Source organism: Platalea leucorodia (genome assembly GCF_965183815.1).
Source record: "Platalea leucorodia genome assembly, chromosome: 5".
NCBI lineage: Eukaryota > Metazoa > Chordata > Aves > Pelecaniformes > Threskiornithidae > Platalea > Platalea leucorodia.
In genome coordinates, this window is record NC_138827.1 from 49,978,769 (window position 1) to 49,999,574 (window position 20,806).

Here is a 20,806-nt window from a genome sequence, read left to right on the forward strand (position 1 = left end):
CACTGTGGCCATTGCCAAGAGCAGTGGGGCTTGCCCAGCCTCCTGGGCATGCTACTCCTGTAGCAATAGGTGCCAACTGAACAGAGCCTTTATGGGAGTTTAATTCAGGCACAGGTTTTGGAAAGAAACCCTCATGGCACTGAGCTGCGCTCTCCATTGCAGGAGGGAAGTCCCGCTTTCGACACGGGGAAGAGCTATTTAACAGGAGTGGCGGAGATGTGGTGGGACAGATGGGCTGGGGAGGAGGTGGCAGCTCCATCCCTGAAGGTCTCTGGTTTGATTTGGGGCAGGAAGATGGGTGAGATGAGCTTGCCAGGTCCCTTCCAGACCTGTTTTCTGTGGGTCTGTGCTTTCCCCCTGCCATGGAGGGGAAGAAAAGCGTTCTGGGTGTGGAAGGGGATGCTGTGTTTACAGGTGAGAGCTGCGATGGCTTATACTAAAGCAGTTCTGGGGATCAGCTCATAAAGGTTAACAAAGGACAAGTGGAAGTTACATGTAAATCTAGTCAGGAATTTTCCATGACAATAATACTTTTAACAAAGTGATGTTTCTCCAAAAACTGAAGCTTTCTCTGGATAAATATTGATTTTGTCAAATATATTAAATATGTGTGTGTGTACGTACAGAAAGACAGAAAGAGAATTCCACTGGGAAAACGCTGTAATGGTCTAATTCATTTCAGATCCCTTTGAACCTGGTTTGTGTTTTGAACTGACCTAATGTGTTTTACTACCTCTGCTGTGTATGAGCTCTTTGCAATGTACGTATAACAATATTCTGACCAAAAGGAATATATTTACTTGCCTTTATATATTTCCAAGTTGCATAAAATTTAAAACAACAACATCTCTTGCTGCTTTTGTCGTAAATACGTCACATATCCATATCAATATCAAGTTTAATTAGCATCAGCAGATACACTATTTATCTGGTTCCTGTGTATCAGGTAAACCAGTGGCACAACACTGGAATTGATTCAGTTGGATGCAAAGTCACCTTTGCACCAGGGGCCAAACCCTGGGAATTGAAACCACCTGTCTTGGACAGATCAGAAGGCTGGAGGGACTGCAGAGAGGGCAGGGACTGATCCCAAAAGGCCAGGAGATGTTAACCGAGTGCAAGCGGGCAGGCAGCATGCTGAGCTGATGAGGCAGCAGGCAGTGGGTAGGAATTTGCTGGCTCTGGCTTGGGCTTGCAGTGAAGTTCCTTTCCCCTCCTCTTTGACTCCCTTCCCGTGGCTGCGCAGAGCCCGTCTGTCCTTAGTGTGTGTTGGCAGCCTGTGGGGCACAGCAGGGCCCGTTATCACCTACCATTGCTAATGTCTGCCCCAAAGGCATACTTGCTGGTGTCTGGGACTCACTGAGCTGGTACCAGCTCTGAGCATGGCAAGGGGCTGGCAAATCCCTCCTGCAGTCTCAGCTCAGACCACCTGTGAGGCACACAAAGAGCCTGTGGGTTTAAATCCTTCCCCTCAGCCAGGCTACGGGGAAGGGGACTTTGGCAAAAGGCAGGACTGAGAGCTAGGCAGGAACTTGAAAGCATTTTGGAAAAGTCACCTAGGCTTGTGCCTGATGATAGCACCGATGTACAGCTCCCGGCATGAACCCTGTGCAATTCTAGCAGGGTTTCTGTAGTGCCACACAAATGAGGAGGTGATGCACGGCTGTAAGACGTCCTTGGTACATTTCTGTGTTGGCAGAGACCATGTTTTAACTGGGGCATTGAGGAATCGTTGTAATTTTTTAAAATTCTATTTATTTATTTTTATGAGTACTCCAAACCCTCAACATATTTGGACTCTAAAGTGCTCCCCGGGTGAGGGGAGTTTGGGTCAAATTCCTTCAGTTTTGGAAGATTCCCTGGCTTTTTACTGGGATGATTCACTTTATTCATCAGAAACTGCCAGCAAATGCCTGGATGCTCACAGCTCTGTTTCCTACAGAAACCTGGACAAATAGGCATGCACGTAAGTAAAGGACAGAGAGAAAATGATGTTCTAGTCTCAGAGGTCTAAACAGCTGATCTGGTTCACGAGAGCCAGAAAGGCATCCATCCCACCAGCCGACTCTCATCCCTCAGGATGAAGGAAGGCTGCACAAGAGCTCTGCCTGGTGCTCAGCCCCAGTCTCTGTTGTCTGGAAGTCATCCACAAAGGATTTGTCACCAGCCGCAGCCAACAAAGCCCAGAGTTGAAGCCTAGCATGTGCTGCCAAAACCAGCTTGCAGGTACTCACAGGTTAGCCCCTTCCACCCTGCGTCTGTCAATAAAGCGAGCATCCTTCCCATCCTGACTTTTCCCAGCTGACCTTTTTAAGCACGGTTGCAGGTTCTGCCTGATCTTCCCTTTGACAGCTCTGAAGATTCATTCCGAACTTTACAGAGGCAATTGGTTTACGGGAGAGATCAGCAACCTTTCATGGGTGCAGGGGCAGCCTGCCTTTCTCTTCCTCAAAGACAAGCTCACACATGCCTGAAAACACTCGCAGGGAGCTGGGAGATGCTGCCTTTACAATGGATGAGATGGTCCCCTTCAGATACTGAGCTTGGAGCTGGCTTTTGCATGAGAAAGAAATTTCTGTATTGAAGTCAGGGAGCTGAGAAATCACGGGTGACTGAAACAACAGGAACAAATCCTACTGCAACTTTAATAACTCCAGTGACCTTCTAGGGAGAAGACTTATTGCTAGGCCTATTCCTTGCAGCAGAGAGGGGACAGTAAAAGCCCTTTAATTAGCTGATGAGAAGGAGGTATCTCCTAGGCTAAACCTAGAGTGTTGTAGCACGCATTATTGCAGTGATAGTAGTGGGAGAAAGGGTCGGTGGGTGTTTGTGGCAGGTGTTTTGAGTCTCCTCGTGATCTACTTCAGCTGAAAACCCAAGGCGGGCTGCCTAAGGGCTTTTTTACCTAGAGGACGAGGCTAGAGTGTGCTTTGGAGTTAGAGTTATCTTTTCTTGCTGGGATCCTGCTTGGTTTCTCTCCTTGCTCCTGCTGCAGTAGCTTGCTGGGGTGATTCAGAAGGTGAGCTGAAAGTCTTCCCCATATGTCTTGTGTGATGCCTGGCTCTGCTCTTCCTGTAAGTCCCTTGCTTTTGCCGAGCAACATCCTACTGCCAAGCAGGTGCTGCCTTTCTGGGGAGGGGTGCTGGGCTGCCCTTGGGAAAGGGAGAGGATGGGGCAGCAGGGTGCTATCTCAAGGCTCATCCACGTGTGTGACAATGAGGGCAGAGATGAAGTCTCTGGGAAACTGCAATAATGCAAGAAATTAAAGCAAAACTGCATGTGGCAGGATGGGGAGGCACAGTGTGGTGTAGCGGTGCATTGCTGTGCCCTGCAAGCAACCATGTGTAAGGTCTTTATCTGGGTGACATGAGCTGTCTGGAGTAGGTTTCTCTGTGCCCTCTCCTGTGGAGGAGCATCACATAGCCATGAGCCTGAGAAAACCGAGCAGCAGCGTGATGGCTCTGATGTGCCAGGGTGCTAATGCCTGCCCTGTCCTTGATGTTGGTGGCAGCTGAGCACAGCTCTCTCCCCTCAGATGGGCCCTGCTGCCCTGTGGGTTTTCTGCAACGCTTTTGTTTGCTTTCTTGTTACGGCTTTTTAACAGAAAGCCTTTGACACGGTTCTGGCAGAAATCGCTCTCGCCTTGGCCTGCCTCTTCTGAGCTTTCTCCAGAAACATTGTTGGATCCTGAACGAGACATTTTGGGGCCAGGTCTTGGATGGCCCATTACCCGTGAGGGGTGTCGGGGGTGGCGGCTGCAGTGTGGGGAGGTCAGGCTGCCTCCACACCCAACTGGCAGAAGTCCTATGACGAGTTTTACAAGGGCTTTATCTGTACTTTTTTGCATAGCTTATATTACTGCGGTTATATATATTTATTACTAGAGTAAAGCCTCTGTTTTCAGTGCTTTGAGGAAGAGAAGCATTGCACTGCAAATCTAGTCGGAGAAGCTGTGTTCAGAGACTGAGACTTGGGGGTGGATTCTCCTCTTGTTGGCACCAACCCTGCTGGGCTTGAGGGCACAAAGTCGAAGTGCACAAGGAATATTGGTCTCCTTCTAAAAACAAACAAGATCTGAGTTTGCAGTCCCTCAGCACCCTGGCGAGTACATGGTACATCTGCTGCAAACCCAGAGCAGATGAAATTGGCTGGGGAGTTTGGCTGCTTTGAGATGCAGGCTCACTCCTTCCCCTTGGGTCCATCTCCTTGGGATTCCCAGCTGAAAGGAAGGGAAGAGAGCAAAAATGCCTCGGGCTGGGTGCTGGAGGCCATGCTTGCTGGTCCTTGGCATAGGAGCCAGCAAGGTTATAGGAGGATATAGCACTGTTTTGGGAGGAAGTCTGCCTTGGTGTTTGGCTGGCCCTGGGGGCAGCAAAGGGGTTAAAGCCCAGCCGTTATGCCCAATCAGTCTGGCTTGCCTGTAATAACCAATTAACTGAGTGTAATTGTGCAAATCCATATGTGGCAGTAATTACCAGGGAGATTAATGGATTCCTTCCTTTCTAAGCGGACCCCACCGCAGCTTGCCAGCATCCCCCTGCCACCTGAAAGGACTGGGTGAGGGGGGAAAGCAGGAGCTGCCCTTCCCTGGACACTCTGTGATGAAGCTGAGCAGACAGGGAGGCCCCGTGGGGACGGCCCATTGCTTGTTTAAATAACCCTTTTCATCTCCCTGCATTTCCTTACATACAGCTCTCTGCTCCCTGGCTCGGACCCGGTCTCCAGGGGACAGTTCGTGCCCAGCCTGCTGGAGCCCGGGCTGCCTCGTCCCTGCCCTCCCCATTGTCCATTCATTCCCTGCTCCCCTTTCCCCTGTTTAGCCCTAATTGCTGCAGAATATCACATTTGTTTGCCCTGTTCTTTTGTAGCTTTGTTATTTTAGTTGCAATGGGTAATCCAGCAAACTGTTAAAGGCATACGTGAGGCAAGGAGGGGACAGCAGGGCGCTTGGGGCCGGTTTTCAAGCCAGGCAATGAGGATGCATTTGGGGGATGGCAGCTTACAGGCAAGCTGGGCCTGTCGCATCCTTTAGGATGGGTTGTCTTAGGGATATATGGCCATAGAAGCATAAGAGTGACCCTGGAGCAGGTGAATACTTCCCCCTCCAAATGCCCTAGGCAGGGGAACAGAGCACTGAGTCCTGCTGAGGGAGAAGGGGGTGCATTTGAGGACCTGTCCCCTGGCAGGTCGCCACCTGGGCAGCATGGGCTCCTCCACAGTTGCACCTTGGGCACTTTAGATGCAAAACTGCCTGTCCCAGTCAGCAGCCTTGGCCAGCCTTGCCTCTGCATCACACATGTGGGTCTGAGCCCTGCTGGCCCATGGTGCAGAGGGAGCTGGGAAGAGCTCAGCCCCGTTTCTGTGCTGGGCGATGATCCCTGCCCCTGACAGATAGCTCGTGCGGAGAGTCAGCCCGTGGGGAGGGCTGATGTGCTGGCTGGGGAGCCCATCCGTCTCTGGCTGCACGCACAGGGCTGCAGGTGCCCCGGGGGCTGTCTGTGCTTGCTCAGCTGGGGATGGGGCAGGTGGCTGGGGAGCCGAGTGCCCTTTAGAGCCTGGGATGGCAGGGAGGGATCACATCACATCTCGCATCAAGCATCCTTGTATCGTCCTCGCTGCCTTCTTCATCGGGACAAAAAAGTGATGCGGGGGTTTGAGTCTGGGTCTGTGATTTTTTTTTTTTTTTTTTTTTTTCCCCCCCCCGCCCTGGGTGTAGGCTGGGACTTGGACCTGGGGGGAGACCAGAGCTGTGTGGGCTGGGTGAGAGCATCCTGTGGGTGTAAAAAGCAGCCAGATGGAGCTGGGCCAAAGGTCCATCTTGCAAATGGTGCCTGCTTACAGGCTAGGTAGGAGCAAAGTGTGCTTGAGTGTCCTTCCTCCAGCAGGTACCTCCCAGCAGCCTCTGCCCTGAACTGTTTGGCATCTTCCATCAGTGACAACCATGCAGGCCCAGGACTGTCTGCCCCCAAAATTTGTAGTGGTATGTGCACAGACATCCCTGCAGAACACTGGCTGGCCCTTGGCTGGCTGTTCTCTGGCAGCCCTGGCCCCGTTCACTGCTACATACATGGTGATGGATGTAAATGACCTTTTTCTTATTGCTGACTTGTTACGAAGGCTAGGAATGTGGCTGCTCCAAGGGAACGGCTATGCAAGGTGCTCAGCAGAGACGTGAGCAAGGCTATTCTCCAAGGAGGGTTACAGATGATGGGGGAGGTTTTGGGAGATTCTTGCCTGGAGGTCATGGGAATGCACAGAAAGGTGCATCTTCCTAGAGGACCAAGAGAGGTGGAGAGCCCTGACAGTGATGCGGCTTTTTGGTCTGCTTGCTTGGGGTCCTGGGAGCCAGCCTGCACCGATAGCTTGGTTTCCAGCCAGAAGGAGGCAGCGGGGCACCTCTTGGGTATTGCAGATGGGATGGTTTTGTTTGTCAGAGAGTTGTGTCCATTGGTGTCAGCTGAGGCCCTCGACTGTTTTAGCTCTTCCATTTCACCTGGCCAAGGGTTCATCAATACTCATCTTCCTTTGCTGCCGTGTCATCCTACGTTAGAGGTTATGTGTGCCAAAGCGTGGAACGTAAACATGTCTCCTGGGTTTGCTCTGCTTGCGGGGAGCTTGAAGTAGCCTGTATCTTGGGGGAGCAGCCTTCCTGGAAATCTTCCCACCTGGCACAGCTGCCCAGGGGGATTCAGAGAAGCGCTTGGAGCACTGAGGAATGTGTCTTGCGCAATTTCTGGGATGCTTGAAGTGTTGGGTCTTTGCTGCCCTGGATTTTAGGCTGCAGGATTTAGTGGATAGGTACGATTTAAAAGCCTCGTTAACGAAATGAGCCAGGGGAGACTGATTTGTGTGGGTATGGCTTGGCTCTTAAATGTCCGGAGTTCCCTGTGGGAACAACACTTGGCCTGTTCTGACTCCCAAACAGTGCTTGGGAACTATCTGATGGAAAGTGGCAGGGACTGTGTTTACAACCAGCAGGACAGACCCTGGGACCATGCCCTGGGGCTGGTAAATTTGCTGGTATGGATTAGCCTTTGGGGCTGTGCTGCTGGTCTGGAAAGCATAAGACCTGAAAAGGGACTGGGCTCCAGATTTTGCAACTGGGATATGTCTGGCTAGCAGAGGAGGCAGCTCTGTGTTGGAGAAGCTGTTCTGGGATCTTCAGGGCCTGCTTTAATAAACTGACTTAAGTCAGTGCACGTCAGCACAGTGCCAGTACTCGAGCATGCGTTGCTGTGCCCACATCATCCCAGGTCCTTTCTCTGCTTCTGCTGTGCAGAGGCTGCTCCTTCTGCTCAGAGGCTTGAAAGGACAGGGCCAAAGCATGTGGCTGTGGGCAGGTGCTCACTTCTTTCTCTCCCTTTCTACTGGGAAGGGGTTGGGGGGCAGAGAGCAGATATTTGACAGTGCCAGGAAATGTCATTCCACATCCCTGCAAATTCTTCACATGCTTGCTCCTTGCTGCTGTGCTGTCTTGACTCTGTGTGGCGTGGTCTGTGCTTATCTTGATCCAGGGCTGTTTCTTTCTTTGGGACATGGGGAATTTTGTCATGCTCCTGTGGCTTTAAATACCAGTAGATTTTCCATTTGGTACAGGGGAGCATATGGCTTTTGAGTGGAGAATAGGTTTGAAAGGCAATGGAGGGCATTGATGAGGAAAGGGAGACAGCTACAGTGAGCATCCTTACCTGCCCCTTGGCTGCACAGGGAGGTGAAGGGTTTTAAACTGTTTCTGCAGGGAAACATCAAGAGGAACTGATCTCGTGGGAGAACGTTTTGGCTGAGTTTCATGTTGTACTTGTCTCCCTTCGGCTGCCGCTGGAAGGTGAGTCCCAGGGGAAGGACAGCCACTACAACAGATGAGATGTGTGTATCTGTCTGGGCAAGGCAAAGAGATGGCTCAGTCCCCTGAATGTCAAACAGACCAGCTGGCAGAGTCTTGAGCTGATGTTGGTTGGATCTATAAAGAGATGATTGCAAAATTAATGTGTCTCTGGATCTGGTATTTGTGGAGAGGCTGCATAGGCATGTTTCTGCAGTGTAGCATTGAACAGGGTGTGTCTCTGGGCAAAGACGTGGTCTAGTTACTGTTTGGGGTGGGGTTTTTGTGTGGTTTTTCTCCCCTGGTGACTCAGAGGCATTATAGGTGTGAGCTGGGGGCTTGCAGTGTGTAGGGTTGCTGTGCTAATAGTCCTAGGCCAGGGTTGCTGGATCAGAGTATTTGGAGCAATGGAAACTTGTTCCAAGACTTGCTTGAAACTTAGTGGAGCTCAGGAGAGCCATCCCCAGGAAGATCATGTCATTACAGAAACAGATGAGATCTTTGTGCATTGGAGGAAATGGCAAAGCATTGAGAAACCTGCCTCTCCCTCTTTCATGCAGACACACTTGAGTTTTAGCGGTATTTGATTTACTTCCCTGCTCTCAGGGTACCCAATGGACAGGCTGAAATCTGCTGGAAAAGGGTTAATGAGCCAGTGGTATCTGTAGAAGTGAAGTGGAGGTGGGATCCAGGTGAGCTGCCTGGCTCAGGAGCGATTCAGGGAAAGCCAGAGCCCTCACTATGGCATTAATGTGACAGTGTGCAGTCAGATGCTTGCACCTGATCCAGGCAGTGCTCAGTGGCAAAACCCAGTGTGAGCAAGCTTGAAGCTGTGGCCTTGCTTGATTGGACAGAGCATGGGTTAGAAATCCAAAGGTACATGCTGACCTCCCCTCTCCTATAGCAGGATGCACAGGGGCCTGGGATGAGGTGTCTTATGATAGGTATCAAACTTCTGGACTTTCAGGGCCTGGGTGCTGTGGCTGAGACTTTGGGGGCCAGAGGGGCTGTGGCTGGTGATGGCTACTGTGCCCTCAGCCATGAAGGTATTGGTGCTAGCCCCTGATGTGAAGCGGTTCCTCTTGGATGCCTCCAAGCCCTCCTCCCCTGAGAAAGGAGCTACTCAGAGCAGAAATAACCCCTGTTACCTTGAACTCCAAGATATCCATGTTTGCCTGTCTGGTATAAATAGACTATCTGAGGCAGCCAGATGTGATGGAGATTGACAGGTTGTCTCTGGAGTTTTGCACTTGCTGAAGCAGGAGGAAATGTAAAAGCATGAACATGGGGATGCACAGAGTGAGAGTAACAAGCAAAGCCCCCAGCTGCACAGGAGGCTGTGGCATCTGCCCTGGGTGATGCAGGTGGGAGCCCTTTGTGGCCTTGTGCAGGGCAGTGCTGTGACAAGACCTTCCCCACACTGTGCTGAACTCTGGTAGCCATCAAGAAATGCAAGGTCCAGCAGACACCTTGTGTGGCTGGGCTGTCCTTTGTCAGCTATGTGCCACCCAGCTCAGGCCCTTGCCAAGGAGGGGAACATAGTCTGCTCACAAAAATCCAGGTTTTCCAGCAAAAGAGAATGAAGAATGGAGTGGGATTGGGGGGGGGGGGAGGAGGCTTTTTGAAAGTTTTCCAGGAGTTCTGCAGAGATAGGTGAGGGGACCGAGTTTCACTTGGGTAGTTTGTCAGAGAAGCCCTGAGATCTGTAGGGTTTTTGTTACTGAGGGTTTGGTTTTGTTTTTTTTTTGAGTCAGTCTCCCTATAAGCAATAATGCAAGGTTAACCTGGTCAAGGAACCATCTTCTGTTGAATATTTCCTCTGAGAAATGGTTGTTGTGGGAAAACGGCAAAATTGCAGGCAGTTGCATGGGCTGTGCCTTCTAAGGTTTCTGAGAACTTTTTTTCAGGAGATAAGGAAATCTTGGTCTTCAGGGTGCCTCTGAAGGAAGGAAGGCAGCTGTTTTCAAGCATTTTGCAGAAATCCCAGCTTCACATCATGTGTACAGCAGGGTTAAAGAGGGGCTTGCATTTAAGTGACAACCTGTAGGTCCTCTGGCACTCTGATTGGAAAGTTTGCATGCAGGGTGGTATCAAGGAGGTATCACGTGAACCTTTTCTTCACCTGTCCTTTGAAAGTCCCTTGCTGAACACCAAATGACACGTCAGAGTGGACTTCATTAAGAGCTGAGTGTTCGTTTCCCACCCAAATCTCCTCTGGACGTGAGGGCCTTTTGGTCAGAGACCTGCCTTTGGATCTGAGTGACTTTAGCACTTGCCCATAGAAATCCTGGCTTTATTCAGTCCTCGTCCAACCTGGAATCCTGGTTTTATAGCCCAGTTTGCTGCCTTGCACCACTGATGAGAAGTCAGGTGCTTACCTTGAAGTGCGGAGGGATGCACGACTCTCCCGATTGCAGTATTGCAGTTCCTTTTTTGTCTCAATGATCTTTATTCCAGCAAAGCTAAAAAGGTGGAGTGACTTGTCTGAAAGCAGGCAGGGAGCCACAAGCTCCCAAACCCTGAGCTAGCACTCTGTTGACCCAAGCATTGCTCCTTGATACAATGCATGCCCAAACCTTTATCTGGTGTAGCACAAATCTGTATTATGGGCTTGCTTATTCCCCTGTGAACCCAACCCAAAGCAATGGATGCTTTTGACAAAAAAATATTTTCCAGAGGGTCCAAATGGCTATTTTTTTGGATCCACCTTCCCAGGAATACTTTGCTGCATGCTTTTCCATGACGCTACCGCTGCTGACCTTTCTGCTCTGGCAAGGGGGAGTCGCTGGGAAGCACATAGGCAGCGATTCTTCACTGTTACAAAGGCTGGGATTGTTGGCAGCTTGACGCCCCAGAAAGTGTCTAATTGACTTGACTCTCTCTAGCTGGGCTCCAAATGGATTTTCTGCCTCAGGATATCTCGGCATTATAGTGGACCTGTTGTTTTCGCTCCTCGCATGATATTAAAAAGTGCATTGTTGGAGCAGAAAGCGTGAGTCAGAACGGATGTGCGGAGGGAGCTGCCTGTTGCCCCGTGAATGAGTGCCAGCACAGAGGAGCGGAGCGAAACGGGGTCACCTGCCATCCGCGGTTAGGGGCTGAAAAGTGTCTTGGAGCATCCCAGAGAATGAGCTTGGCTTGATGGTATAGATGACACTTCATGTTCAGAAATGGACAGATGTAAACCTGCCCTTTGCATCTCAATTAGGGAGTGTTAGCATTAAAATATTTCCTCTAGTAATTCTGCAATATTTGCCTGTTCCAGTGCAGGCTTGGTCCCAGGTGCCCTCTGGGCTGGGCAGACAGCTTGCTCAGGTGTCTCTGTCACCCTGTCATCTGGCACCAGTGCCTGGGAGCGTCTCACCTCCATCTGTGTCAAAATGTGCTTGTGCCACCACTGGTGCCTGCCCGGGGAGGTAATTCCCTGGGAGGAGTGGGCAGCTGGGCCCCGCAACCAGCAAAGCTGTTGGAGGTGCTTAGGGAGGCGTAAGAGGATTCAGTGACACCACTGATTAGTGTCGAGGGCCTCATTACAGTGCTGGTAGTTGAAGGTCTCCCAAGGTTTAAACAGACTGGGAATTATCTGCCCTCAGAGCCTGCTCTTGGCTGCATGGGACGGTGCTTTCTGCAAGGTAGGCAGTGCCGTCCCTGGAGCAGCCTGGCACTGGGGATGGTGGCCCATGCCCTCCAGACCCTGGGGAGGGACCCCATGGTGGGTTGCAGCCGTGGGGCTCAGAGATGGGGAAGGCCTGGGGAGAAGGAGAGGGCAGGCCGTGTTACTGCAGGTGTGTTTGTGGTGCTGCTGTTTGAATGTGCTGCTGGTGGTAATTGCATTAGCCCGGTGGGGCTCTGGGGCTAATTTTATTAGCTTGGTGTCTGTGGTTATTGCTTTGCAAGAGACAGCGGTGAGAAAGGGCAAGGCTGGATGGGGAAGGGATGATGCAGTAGCTCCCTTCCTCTTCATCTCCAAGGAATCATAGGGGACACATTGCTTTTGGTGACTTTTGCCTATCCCAAGCCAATGCCAACTGGTACAGCAGATGGACGAGGTTGGTTCAGTCCATTAATTAGCCTTGAGAAACTGAGTTTCAAGTCCCTGCTCTGCCACTGCCTTCTTGTTTGGCCCTGAGCATGCCACCTGGTGTCCGTGTGTCCTCCCTTGGAGGCAAGCAGGGAGGAGAAAGGGCATTTTGGCTCTGGGGACACTCAGCCTGGTAGCCCCTGTTGCACCTCACTAGCCATGTGAAGGGAATCCCAGCTCTAATACCAGCACCCTGTGGGCAGTGGGTTTTCTCTGGGACACTGTAGCTCTGAAGCACTGTGTGTCAGGAGGCAGATGCATGTGCAGCTGTAGGGTTATGAGGGCTGCAACCTTTTTATTTGCATATGCTGTTGCCACATGCAGAACCATAGGATGCCTCTGCCTTTGAACAGAGATGCGATGGGGGACTGATGGGATTCTTGATCATGTTTGGAGTTTTGCTGGTTCAATCCAATGTGCGAGGAATAGGAACCATACGTAATCTCTAGATTTCATGGTTTTGCGGCAGGGTGGGATAAGATTATTCCATTTTGGGCCTTCACGTGTTTAGGGTCTGGCTCCAGAGCCCAGCATCTCAAAAGCCTTTGTGTGTGCTGGGAGGTCTTTGAGATACTATTCCAACACACTGCTGAAATATTAGCTGCAGTATGTTGGCCTTGGAAAGCTGGTGGGGAGGTGAGTGAGTCGGGGACCCAAACACACGACGTTAGTGTCTCAGTGGGCTTGAATCAGCACTGCTTTATCGGGAGTCCCACTGTGACCGATGCCCCCAGGGTGTGGCTGCTGGATGGCAGTCAGCAGCACTGAGTCCCATGGCAATGGTTTTTCCTTCCTAAAATAACAGTGGCAGCAATAATGTCTTCTCCTTTTACATAACAAGGAGGGGAAATAAAAAGGATTCAATAATTTGAAGCAGTGACTTGTGCTATTTCTAGTAGAAACTGAGGGGCTGACTCTGTATGGTCCTGCAGTACTACATAAGAGAGACTGAGCTGGTTCGTGAAGTCTGTCACAGACTGGGTACAGGGTCTGAAGCCTTTCCATACCCCAAACCCATGGTGATCCACTAAATGAATTGCCTGATGCTTGCTTTGCCTGAGGAAAAGGCCTGGAAGGGTTTCCTTGGAGTTGCTCAGTGTGTGCATGTGTTCTGCAGCACTAAGCACTCGCTAACCCAGATCTGCTAAAAATCAATAAAGTAATCCACTTACTGCTTGGGACTGCGAACCTTTTTAAGGAGCTCAGAGCTGGTTTGTCTTCTTTCCTCTCCCCTTTCTTCTAAGCTGGAAGAAAGAAAAGAGGGATGGAGAAGGGGGTGGTGGCAGAGCTGGACTAAAATCAGGCTCTTTGCTCTGGGCAGATCAGTAAAAATAATTCCCCACTAAAACTTCATTAGCATGGAATTAAAGCTGCTGAGATCCCGTGTGGTTGGTAAGGATTAATGCTACTACTAAATCTCAGCATGGTTGGCGCTTAAAATGGAAAGCCACTTCGTTGCTCACACCTCCTTGTCCCAGTGCTGCTGGGGCTGAACTGGCCATGCAGAGGGCTCTGTTCCCGCTCTGCCCCATGGCTGCTCGGCGGGGGCACAGCCCTCTAGTCCAGCCTGAGGACAAGGGAGGAGCCAGGCTGAGATGGTGGCAAGGTGCAACTCAAGCAGGTGGAAGCAAAACTGTTGTGCAAGGGTGGATTTGTTTCTCGAAATAGTTCTGAGTGCTGGTGGGGACTGGCAGTAGATGGCCCTGGTGTGTCTCTGTGGGGTGATGGAGAGATGATGGGAAAGGTTTCTGGGTGGGTGCTGGGCGAGCAGGCTTCCTGTCAGGCCAGAGCTTTCCCTGACACCAGATCAGAGAAACATCCCTCTGGCAGGCTGTGCCTGAGGCTGCACAAAGTCTCTGTCTTCTGTGGAAGTCTTGGATCTTATTGAGGGGATGTGTGTGAAAAGCACTTCTTTTGGAAGCAGATTGTTTGTTGGGGGTTTTGATTGAAAAATGTTTCTTTCAGTCTTGTCACAGAGGAAAAAAACTTGCCCTGCTGAGAAATCCAATTTTCTATCCAAAGATTGAAACAAGCCACCTTGCAGCTGGCTCTTCTGCAGTGCTCTGGGTCTCTGCTTGCAGGGCCTTGGGACATCCCTGCCCTATGCCTGGCTCTTGCCTCCTGCCCCTAACAAGGATCCCCAGTGTGGCTGTTAAAGGACAGCACCGGAGGCAAAGCCAGCATTATCCTGAAATGGCAAACTTTGCCTATGGATTAGAAATCCCTGTGGTTGCCCATGACTTGATGCCACTTGGATTAGTGCAGGATGGAGAGGGTTTTGGAGGGACTCACAGGTGAGCGTGGGATAGCACCCACTGAGACAGGAGCTGTGCATATGGCTCCTGCACCTGGATGTAGCTGTGGACGCTTGGAGGAGGGCTGGCCCTTGCTGAGGATGTCTGCTGAGGATGTCCTTGTTGTATGTTGGGATGGTGGCAGGGGAGGACGCGAGCTCAGCTGAACAGGGAGAGGGATAGGAAGCACCCCACAGTTAGATGCTGCGGTGTTGTGCTCTTGTGCTGGTTGTCAAACCCTCTGGTCTCCCTTCCCTGGAGCTCAAAACTTGTGGCCTGTGAGTGGGGTGTGTAAGCATGCTGCTCGGCTGCCTCTCCTCCTCTGAAACCGTTCTGCAGTGCCATTTATGTTTGTGCAATAAAACAAATGAGATGTGAAAGGTGGCCAGATAGAAAATACGAGAGCGATCTCTTCTGTTTGTATTCTCCCCGCAAGACTGCAGTTACTTGTTTTTTGCCTCAGTAGAACCTACTCTGAATACTGATCTCTCTTCTTTTTTTTTTTCCTTTTTTCTTCCCCCCCCCCCCCCCCTCCTTTTTTTTAAACTGTGAGGAAAAAACAGTGCATATATACCTGGGCCACAGCTAATGGGCTATGCAGAACACTGATACTATTGCCTGCAAACCTCCTTGCTCCTGACACCAGTCTGGTTATCCATTCATTCTGCTAAGTGGAGATGCACTCCCAAATGTTAGGCTCCTGTGCCCAGATAAACTCCAAGTCCTGGAGTTGCTCTGATATACCTGCTACCCATAGAGAGCTGTGCGTCCATGGCATGGTATTCTCCTGATACTGCACATTATCAGGTGCTCGTGGACAGATGCAGGGCAGAAATGGGAGGAAGCCAAATCACCTTTTAAAAACGACTTAAAAATCATTAACATGCCGGGGGGAACCTTCCCTCGTTTAAACTCTCTGGCTAGAGAGAAGTGGGTACAGCAATGTCTGAGAGTGAAGCAAGAAACAGAGCTAACAAGGGTAACCTTTCCTTCTCCTGCACACATAATACCTTGCGGCTGACAGCACCTCAGTCGGCATCCGCCTCAGCTGCGGCTGGATGCTGTGAACAGCTCTGTGCTGGCATATTGCATGTCTTCCCCTTGTAGCGTGCTTAGTGCCAAAGGGCAGCATGGGCCCTTGGGTGACCTGGAGGGGGCCAAGAGCCAGCAGGCCCTTGAAGGATGCCAAACATCCTAATCTGCTGTTCTTCCCTCTTTTTTTTTTTTTTTTTATTTTATTTTATTTTGGCGTCACTGCTTGCATGGCACACTCCCCATCCTGTATGTGGGGGTGGCTTGTGGTCTCCCTGGGGAAGGCAGAGCCCCTTGCTAGCCCTGTGCCCCCTTTCTCTGCCACACAGCTGGTGCCAACAGCAGGGCTGCAACCCACCTCCTCCTCCAACACACATGTAAGTCAGTGCAGACCTTGGTCTCTGCTCGCTTTACAACCTCGGGCAAAATTCCTCCCTCCTCCATTCCTTCGAGGTGACTTCATCTGAGGTCACCCAGATCAGAAACAGTGGCCTGTGCTATTGCCTGCGTCCTTGCCTCTCCCCAAAATTGCAGCAGTTGGGTAGGGGGCTTGCCAGGCAGGGAACAGGGACTATTCCCCCTCTGGAGTACCAGTCACTGGAGGAGGCAGTGCTGGAGACTGCATGTGGCAATGGCTGCTTGTTTTTGCTTATTTCTGCTTATTTCTACCTGTTTTCCACAGTACTTAATTTTCAGGGCGGGTGGGTATTAAATTGAAGTTGTGGATATATGTATGGGACTGTCTGTGAAGCCTACTGCATTCTGCTGCCATGGCTGTGAACGCTTTACTGACTGTATATGGCACGAATTGAGCCCCCTGGGCTCTGTCCTGTGTCCCCACCTCTTCTCATCCCATACAGTTTAGTAACTGGCTAATGATGCTTTTTTGGTGTGGTTTGGGGTTTTTTGGACCCCTTTGGATGGAGTTGGGGAGGGGAAATGAGCTTCCAGCTCCACCATCCCCAGGCAGATCCTGGTCCTCCTCAGCCCTGGCCGTGTTCCCTAGGGGTGACTGCAATGTGGCACTGCAGGGGCCACGACTTGATGCCAGGAACGCAGCCGAGGCGGGAGCATGGAGCTCCCTGCCCCGCACAGCCCTCGCCCCAAAGCGCTGGGATGGTTGCACGTGTGCTCCTGCCCTGTCTGTCAGCTGGCCCGTCCTCAGGGTGCCAGCCCCTCCAGGCGAGGGCTGGCCCTTTGCGTGTCCAGAAAACACCTCCACATGGCTGGGGCTAGTATAACTAATAAACTGCATCGAGTCTTCACTGGTGGAAAAGCAAAGCACCCCCCTCCTTCCCCACAACGCTCCTCCCCTAAACAACTTAACCTCCCCCCCTCCTCCCAATTTCTGATCTATACCGGAGCCGTCATGCATTGATTGGCGTCTTATCCGGGCGATTATGCTACCCGGACGGTCTGCCGTGAATTCGCAGGGAGCCGAGACAGCTGAGCACGGGAGCCAGCCCTGAGCGGTGGCGAACAAGAGCATGTCTCATCCTGGCGAGCAGCTGCTGCCGGCGTGAAGTGAGGATGAGGCCACGGGAGGAGGCAGCTGCCCCGGCACCCTCCAACAGCCCCTGCTCCTGCAGAGCCATGTCTCGACCCCGGCAGGCTGCGCCACGCTCCGGGCAGCTTTGAAGTTAGAGGAGGCAGTTGTGTTTAAAAAGGCAAGAGATGAACTGAAGATTAAACATGTATGGGAATTATCCTCACTTCATTAAGTTTCCTGCGGGCTTTGGCAGTAAGTATTTCACTTGTGTTTGCAATCTGTGCCTTCTGGGTTAGGTGGAGATACTGATCCCACAGTAGGAGTATGGGAGGGGTAAAGGGAATTTAAAAACATGTTTAACCTAGCTCGTATGTGCCTGTAACCTATGGTGACTCGTGCTTATGATTGAAGCTGTCCTGTGATTATATGTGCCGTGAACTTGAGCACAGCCGAACCAAGCTGCCTGAAATTATGCAGGCTTGAGTCAAACCATGACTCTTTGCTCTGAAGTTAGTACATGGCGTTTGAGATGCATGTATATGTTTGTGTGTGATGGACTGAATCTATTCATTGAAAGAATAGGATCAAACCAAATAAGTAGCTTTCCAATTGCATTTTTATTAAGTTGTTGGGGGAAAAAATTACTTTTAGGACATAAAACAGCCCCCAAGAAAATCTAAAGAGGGCTCTTACCTTGCCCAGTGGCTGTCTCCTGCCCTTGTGACACAGATGCCACCATAATTGTGTGAAGCTGTGTCAGATTAGGCAAATGAGGCTGCACAGTGAGACAGTGGTCTGCGAAGGGCTGTGGCCGTGAGCTGCAATACCCCCGCGCACACCAGCCGTGAGCGAGCCCCCGCTGCAGAAACCAGAACTGCCCTTGGGAAACAGGCTTTGCAATTGCTGGGGCTCACTCATTACTTTTATACTAAGTTATTCCTCTTATCCTAACATGGGGAATGTGTAAGAGGAATGGGTTGAGGAGCTGTAGGGTGCTCCCCAGCCGAGGCAGGGAGCAGGCAGGTTGGAGCCCTTGGCTGCAAGGAGCTGGGAGCACCCGCATGTTGGCTGCTGGCAAAATATTGATGCTGCTCCAGGGAAGTTAAAATGCGTTGTTGCTTGTGGACGTGCAAAGTCTTAGTACCTCTGGAAAACTCCTCAAGTAGTTCCAGGCCCTTCAGGGTGAGTAAATGCCTCCAGGACATGCTCTGGAGGCCCCCAGGCTGTATACATCAATCTGTTATTTCTCTGCTAGAGAAGAGGTTTGTGCAGACATTGGATTGCATGTAGAATGTTCCTGCTATGTGTATATTTTTTTCCTCCCTCTTGCACCAGATGCTCACCTCTGGTAATTCTCCAACTCCAGAAAAGTCATTGGTATTGCATCAAGTCATCCCCAAGTTTCACAAGTGCTTGACTTCCTGAAATACCTTTTTTAGGCAGTTTCTGCAGAAAAGAGATGACTTGTTGGAAGAATCTATTGCTCACTGGTGTTTTTAAGGAACAAGCAAAGACAAGCCAAACTCTCTCCTATTGCTGCAATAAGAGTGAAACAATGGAAGTGTTATTTAATTTGTTGAGTATTACAAATTTGCAAGGAAGTGAAAGGAAAGTGACATTCAAACATCTTCATAGGAACCAGGCACAGATCCCTGTAGAGACAGGGGTCACAGCACTAGGCAGAGCCTCTGGGAGATGTCTAGGAGAGGAAATTGGTAGTAGGAGCAGAGGTGTTTCTGCTCCACCAATAAAGGCAAAGGCACTATTCTCCAGCCCACCAACAGTACAATACACTGGGACTTTAACTTCCAGTTAAAAATATATTTAATTGGTGTTTTAACCTGCTTCTAACTTGGTTTAGAAAAACAGAGGGGTTTTCTGCAGGTGAACCTCTGACAGAGATGCAAAAGCGCTGGCCAAGTTTTGTTTTGGCTGCTTTAAAACAGTTGCTCTGGCCTGTCCTGTGCTCCCTGCATAGAACTGCAGGTCACCGCTCATATCTGCACTCTCCTCAAAGCTGGAGGGCTTCCATGCTCCTGAGGCAGCTTGAGGCATCTGGGGGCCTGCAGGTGGTGTGGGGGCTGCCTCTCCCTGGGTTGCTGGGTCTGCAGAGAGGGATTTCTGGCTGTTTGAGAAGGCAATTGCTGCTCTGGCCAGACAACTTCAGAGCCAATGGGCTGTGTGAGAGGACAGTCAGGCTTCGAGAGGGATGAAGCAGGATGGATCATGGTGACCATCGATGGCAGGGTGGTGTGGCAGCTTCTCACTGCCTTGGGATCTTCACCACAGAGCCCATGCAGGCAAACTGCATCTCTGGCAGGCCCATAATACGTTTGTTGTCTTTGCTGCTCCCCCCTCCTTGAAAAATAGCTATGAAGCTGTTCCTTGACAGCCTGCACTGTCACCATGAAGGGGGACATCAGGATGGTGGAAAAGGGCAGTGTCCACACTAGACTGTCAGCTTGTTGCATTCATTGTTCTTGCACTGTGTTGCTGGAGGGCAGAGTTAAGGTGATGTGGCTGCTCCTGTTCCATGTCTAGCTCTTATTGTATTCAGATTTCCTTTAGCTCTGAAATTCTGGGCTTCATTTTGAGCACAACAGCAAAAAAAAAAGCATGTATTTGCTTGCTTTTTTTTTGTGTTCAAGTAACTGTTACATATGCTTTTAACAATTTTATCTGCATTCAGGTTAGAAATAAGGTATGTGTTTTTGATGGGGTGTTTAACTGTCACTTTGATCTTAAATGTCTGAATAACACCATTGAATTTGTCTGAGACTGTACATACACAAATTGCTAATAAGCACATCGTTTGCGATGAGAAAAGGACAGACTCTGCAAAGTAGCAGGGAAAGTGTTCAGATGAGTCACCCTTACACATCTAAAGCAGGAGGTGTGCGCATGGATTTGCCTTCACAGCCTGGGCTATAGGAGCAAGGAAAGGGCTTCAAAATATGTTTTTTATTTTCCAGAAGGATGCATTTTATCCAGAGCCCAGCTCCCAGGGCAAGGAAAGATGCTGTGCTGGCTCTCCTCTCTCTCTGAGCACTCTCTGGCACAGTTGGTTGGGGACAAGAACTAACTTGGCTCCTCCACAAAGTCTCTTTTATTAGTACTCATGTAACTTGGCCTGTGGCCACACCACCTCCGGCTGCAATCTTGTCAGCTCTCCCAAGCAAAGCGGGGTTAGGCCAGGTCGTTTGGGGGATAGGGAGAGCCGCAGAGGAAAAACCAGGCTGTGCCTGGAGTGGGGTTGCTGCCCAGCTGTTTGACACCTTTTCGCCTGTAATGGTCCCAGGTTTTGTGACCTGTAGGATGCTTTTTCCCTGGGTGTCAGCTTGCCATGTCTGTACCTGTAACTGCGTATGTGAAGGTGGAAGAGGGCTCTTTGACCCAGCAAAGGTGTGAGAAAATCCAGTGACTGGGCAACTCCTGCAGCTAGGGAAATGTGTGTATATATATATATTTGGTTTAAAGCAGGAGACACACGTCTTCAGTTGCCTGGGGCAGCTACAGACCCTGCAGCTGGTGGGATCCTTTTTGATGAGGACCTGTAGCCTCTCCAGGAGTTTAAAGACCACTGTAGGAATTTGTGCATGTTTTTTCCTGGTGGATGCTGTGCTGGAGATACCACTGGCCAGGTGGGAAACCTGATCAGACAATCATGAAAAACCCTCCAGGCCTCAAATTCAACAACTTTTATTTCTTTGGGAATGAGAAACTTTATCCAACTCTTGTGTATTACCGTGGTCACCAGGGGGATGCGATACCTTGTTAGGGTGAAGAAACTTGGCTTGCAGTCCTTATTCTAATTACCTGACAAGCAGTTGCCAAAGGAGTCTTTGGTTGGCAAGATCACCATAGCCACAGAGTTACCCTGTAATCCATGGTTCCTGTCAAATTCCTGGCAAAGCCTGTGTAGCTTCTGTGGATTTTGTTCCTTCCTTCTCTCCTCCTTAGCTTGGCTTCCTAGAGAGGAGAATATGTGGTTACACTGCAGGTGTGTCTTGTCCAAATTTCCTTGGACATACTAAACTATTGACCCCACTGTCCAATTTCAGTCAAATCAGACCAAGACCTCAAAATAG

General features: G+C 50.5%; 1 protein-coding gene across 2 annotated transcripts in view; it reads left to right on the top strand.

The window, feature by feature from the left end:
• Positions 1-20,806, top strand: part of RXRG (retinoid X receptor gamma) — a gene marked incomplete at both ends in the record, with an annotated part of 38,817 nt that overhangs the window by 195 nt on the left and 17,816 nt on the right. Inside the window, one exon of one of the 2 annotated variants that reach the window (XM_082312210.1) lies at positions 16,922-16,970. The exons of the other annotated variant lie outside the window; for it this stretch is intronic. Coding sequence (XP_082168336.1) covers positions 16,922-16,970 — 49 coding nt within the window. Of the gene's footprint in view, positions 1-16,921; positions 16,971-20,806 lie in introns of those variants that run through there. 2 annotated transcript variants of the gene reach the window in all.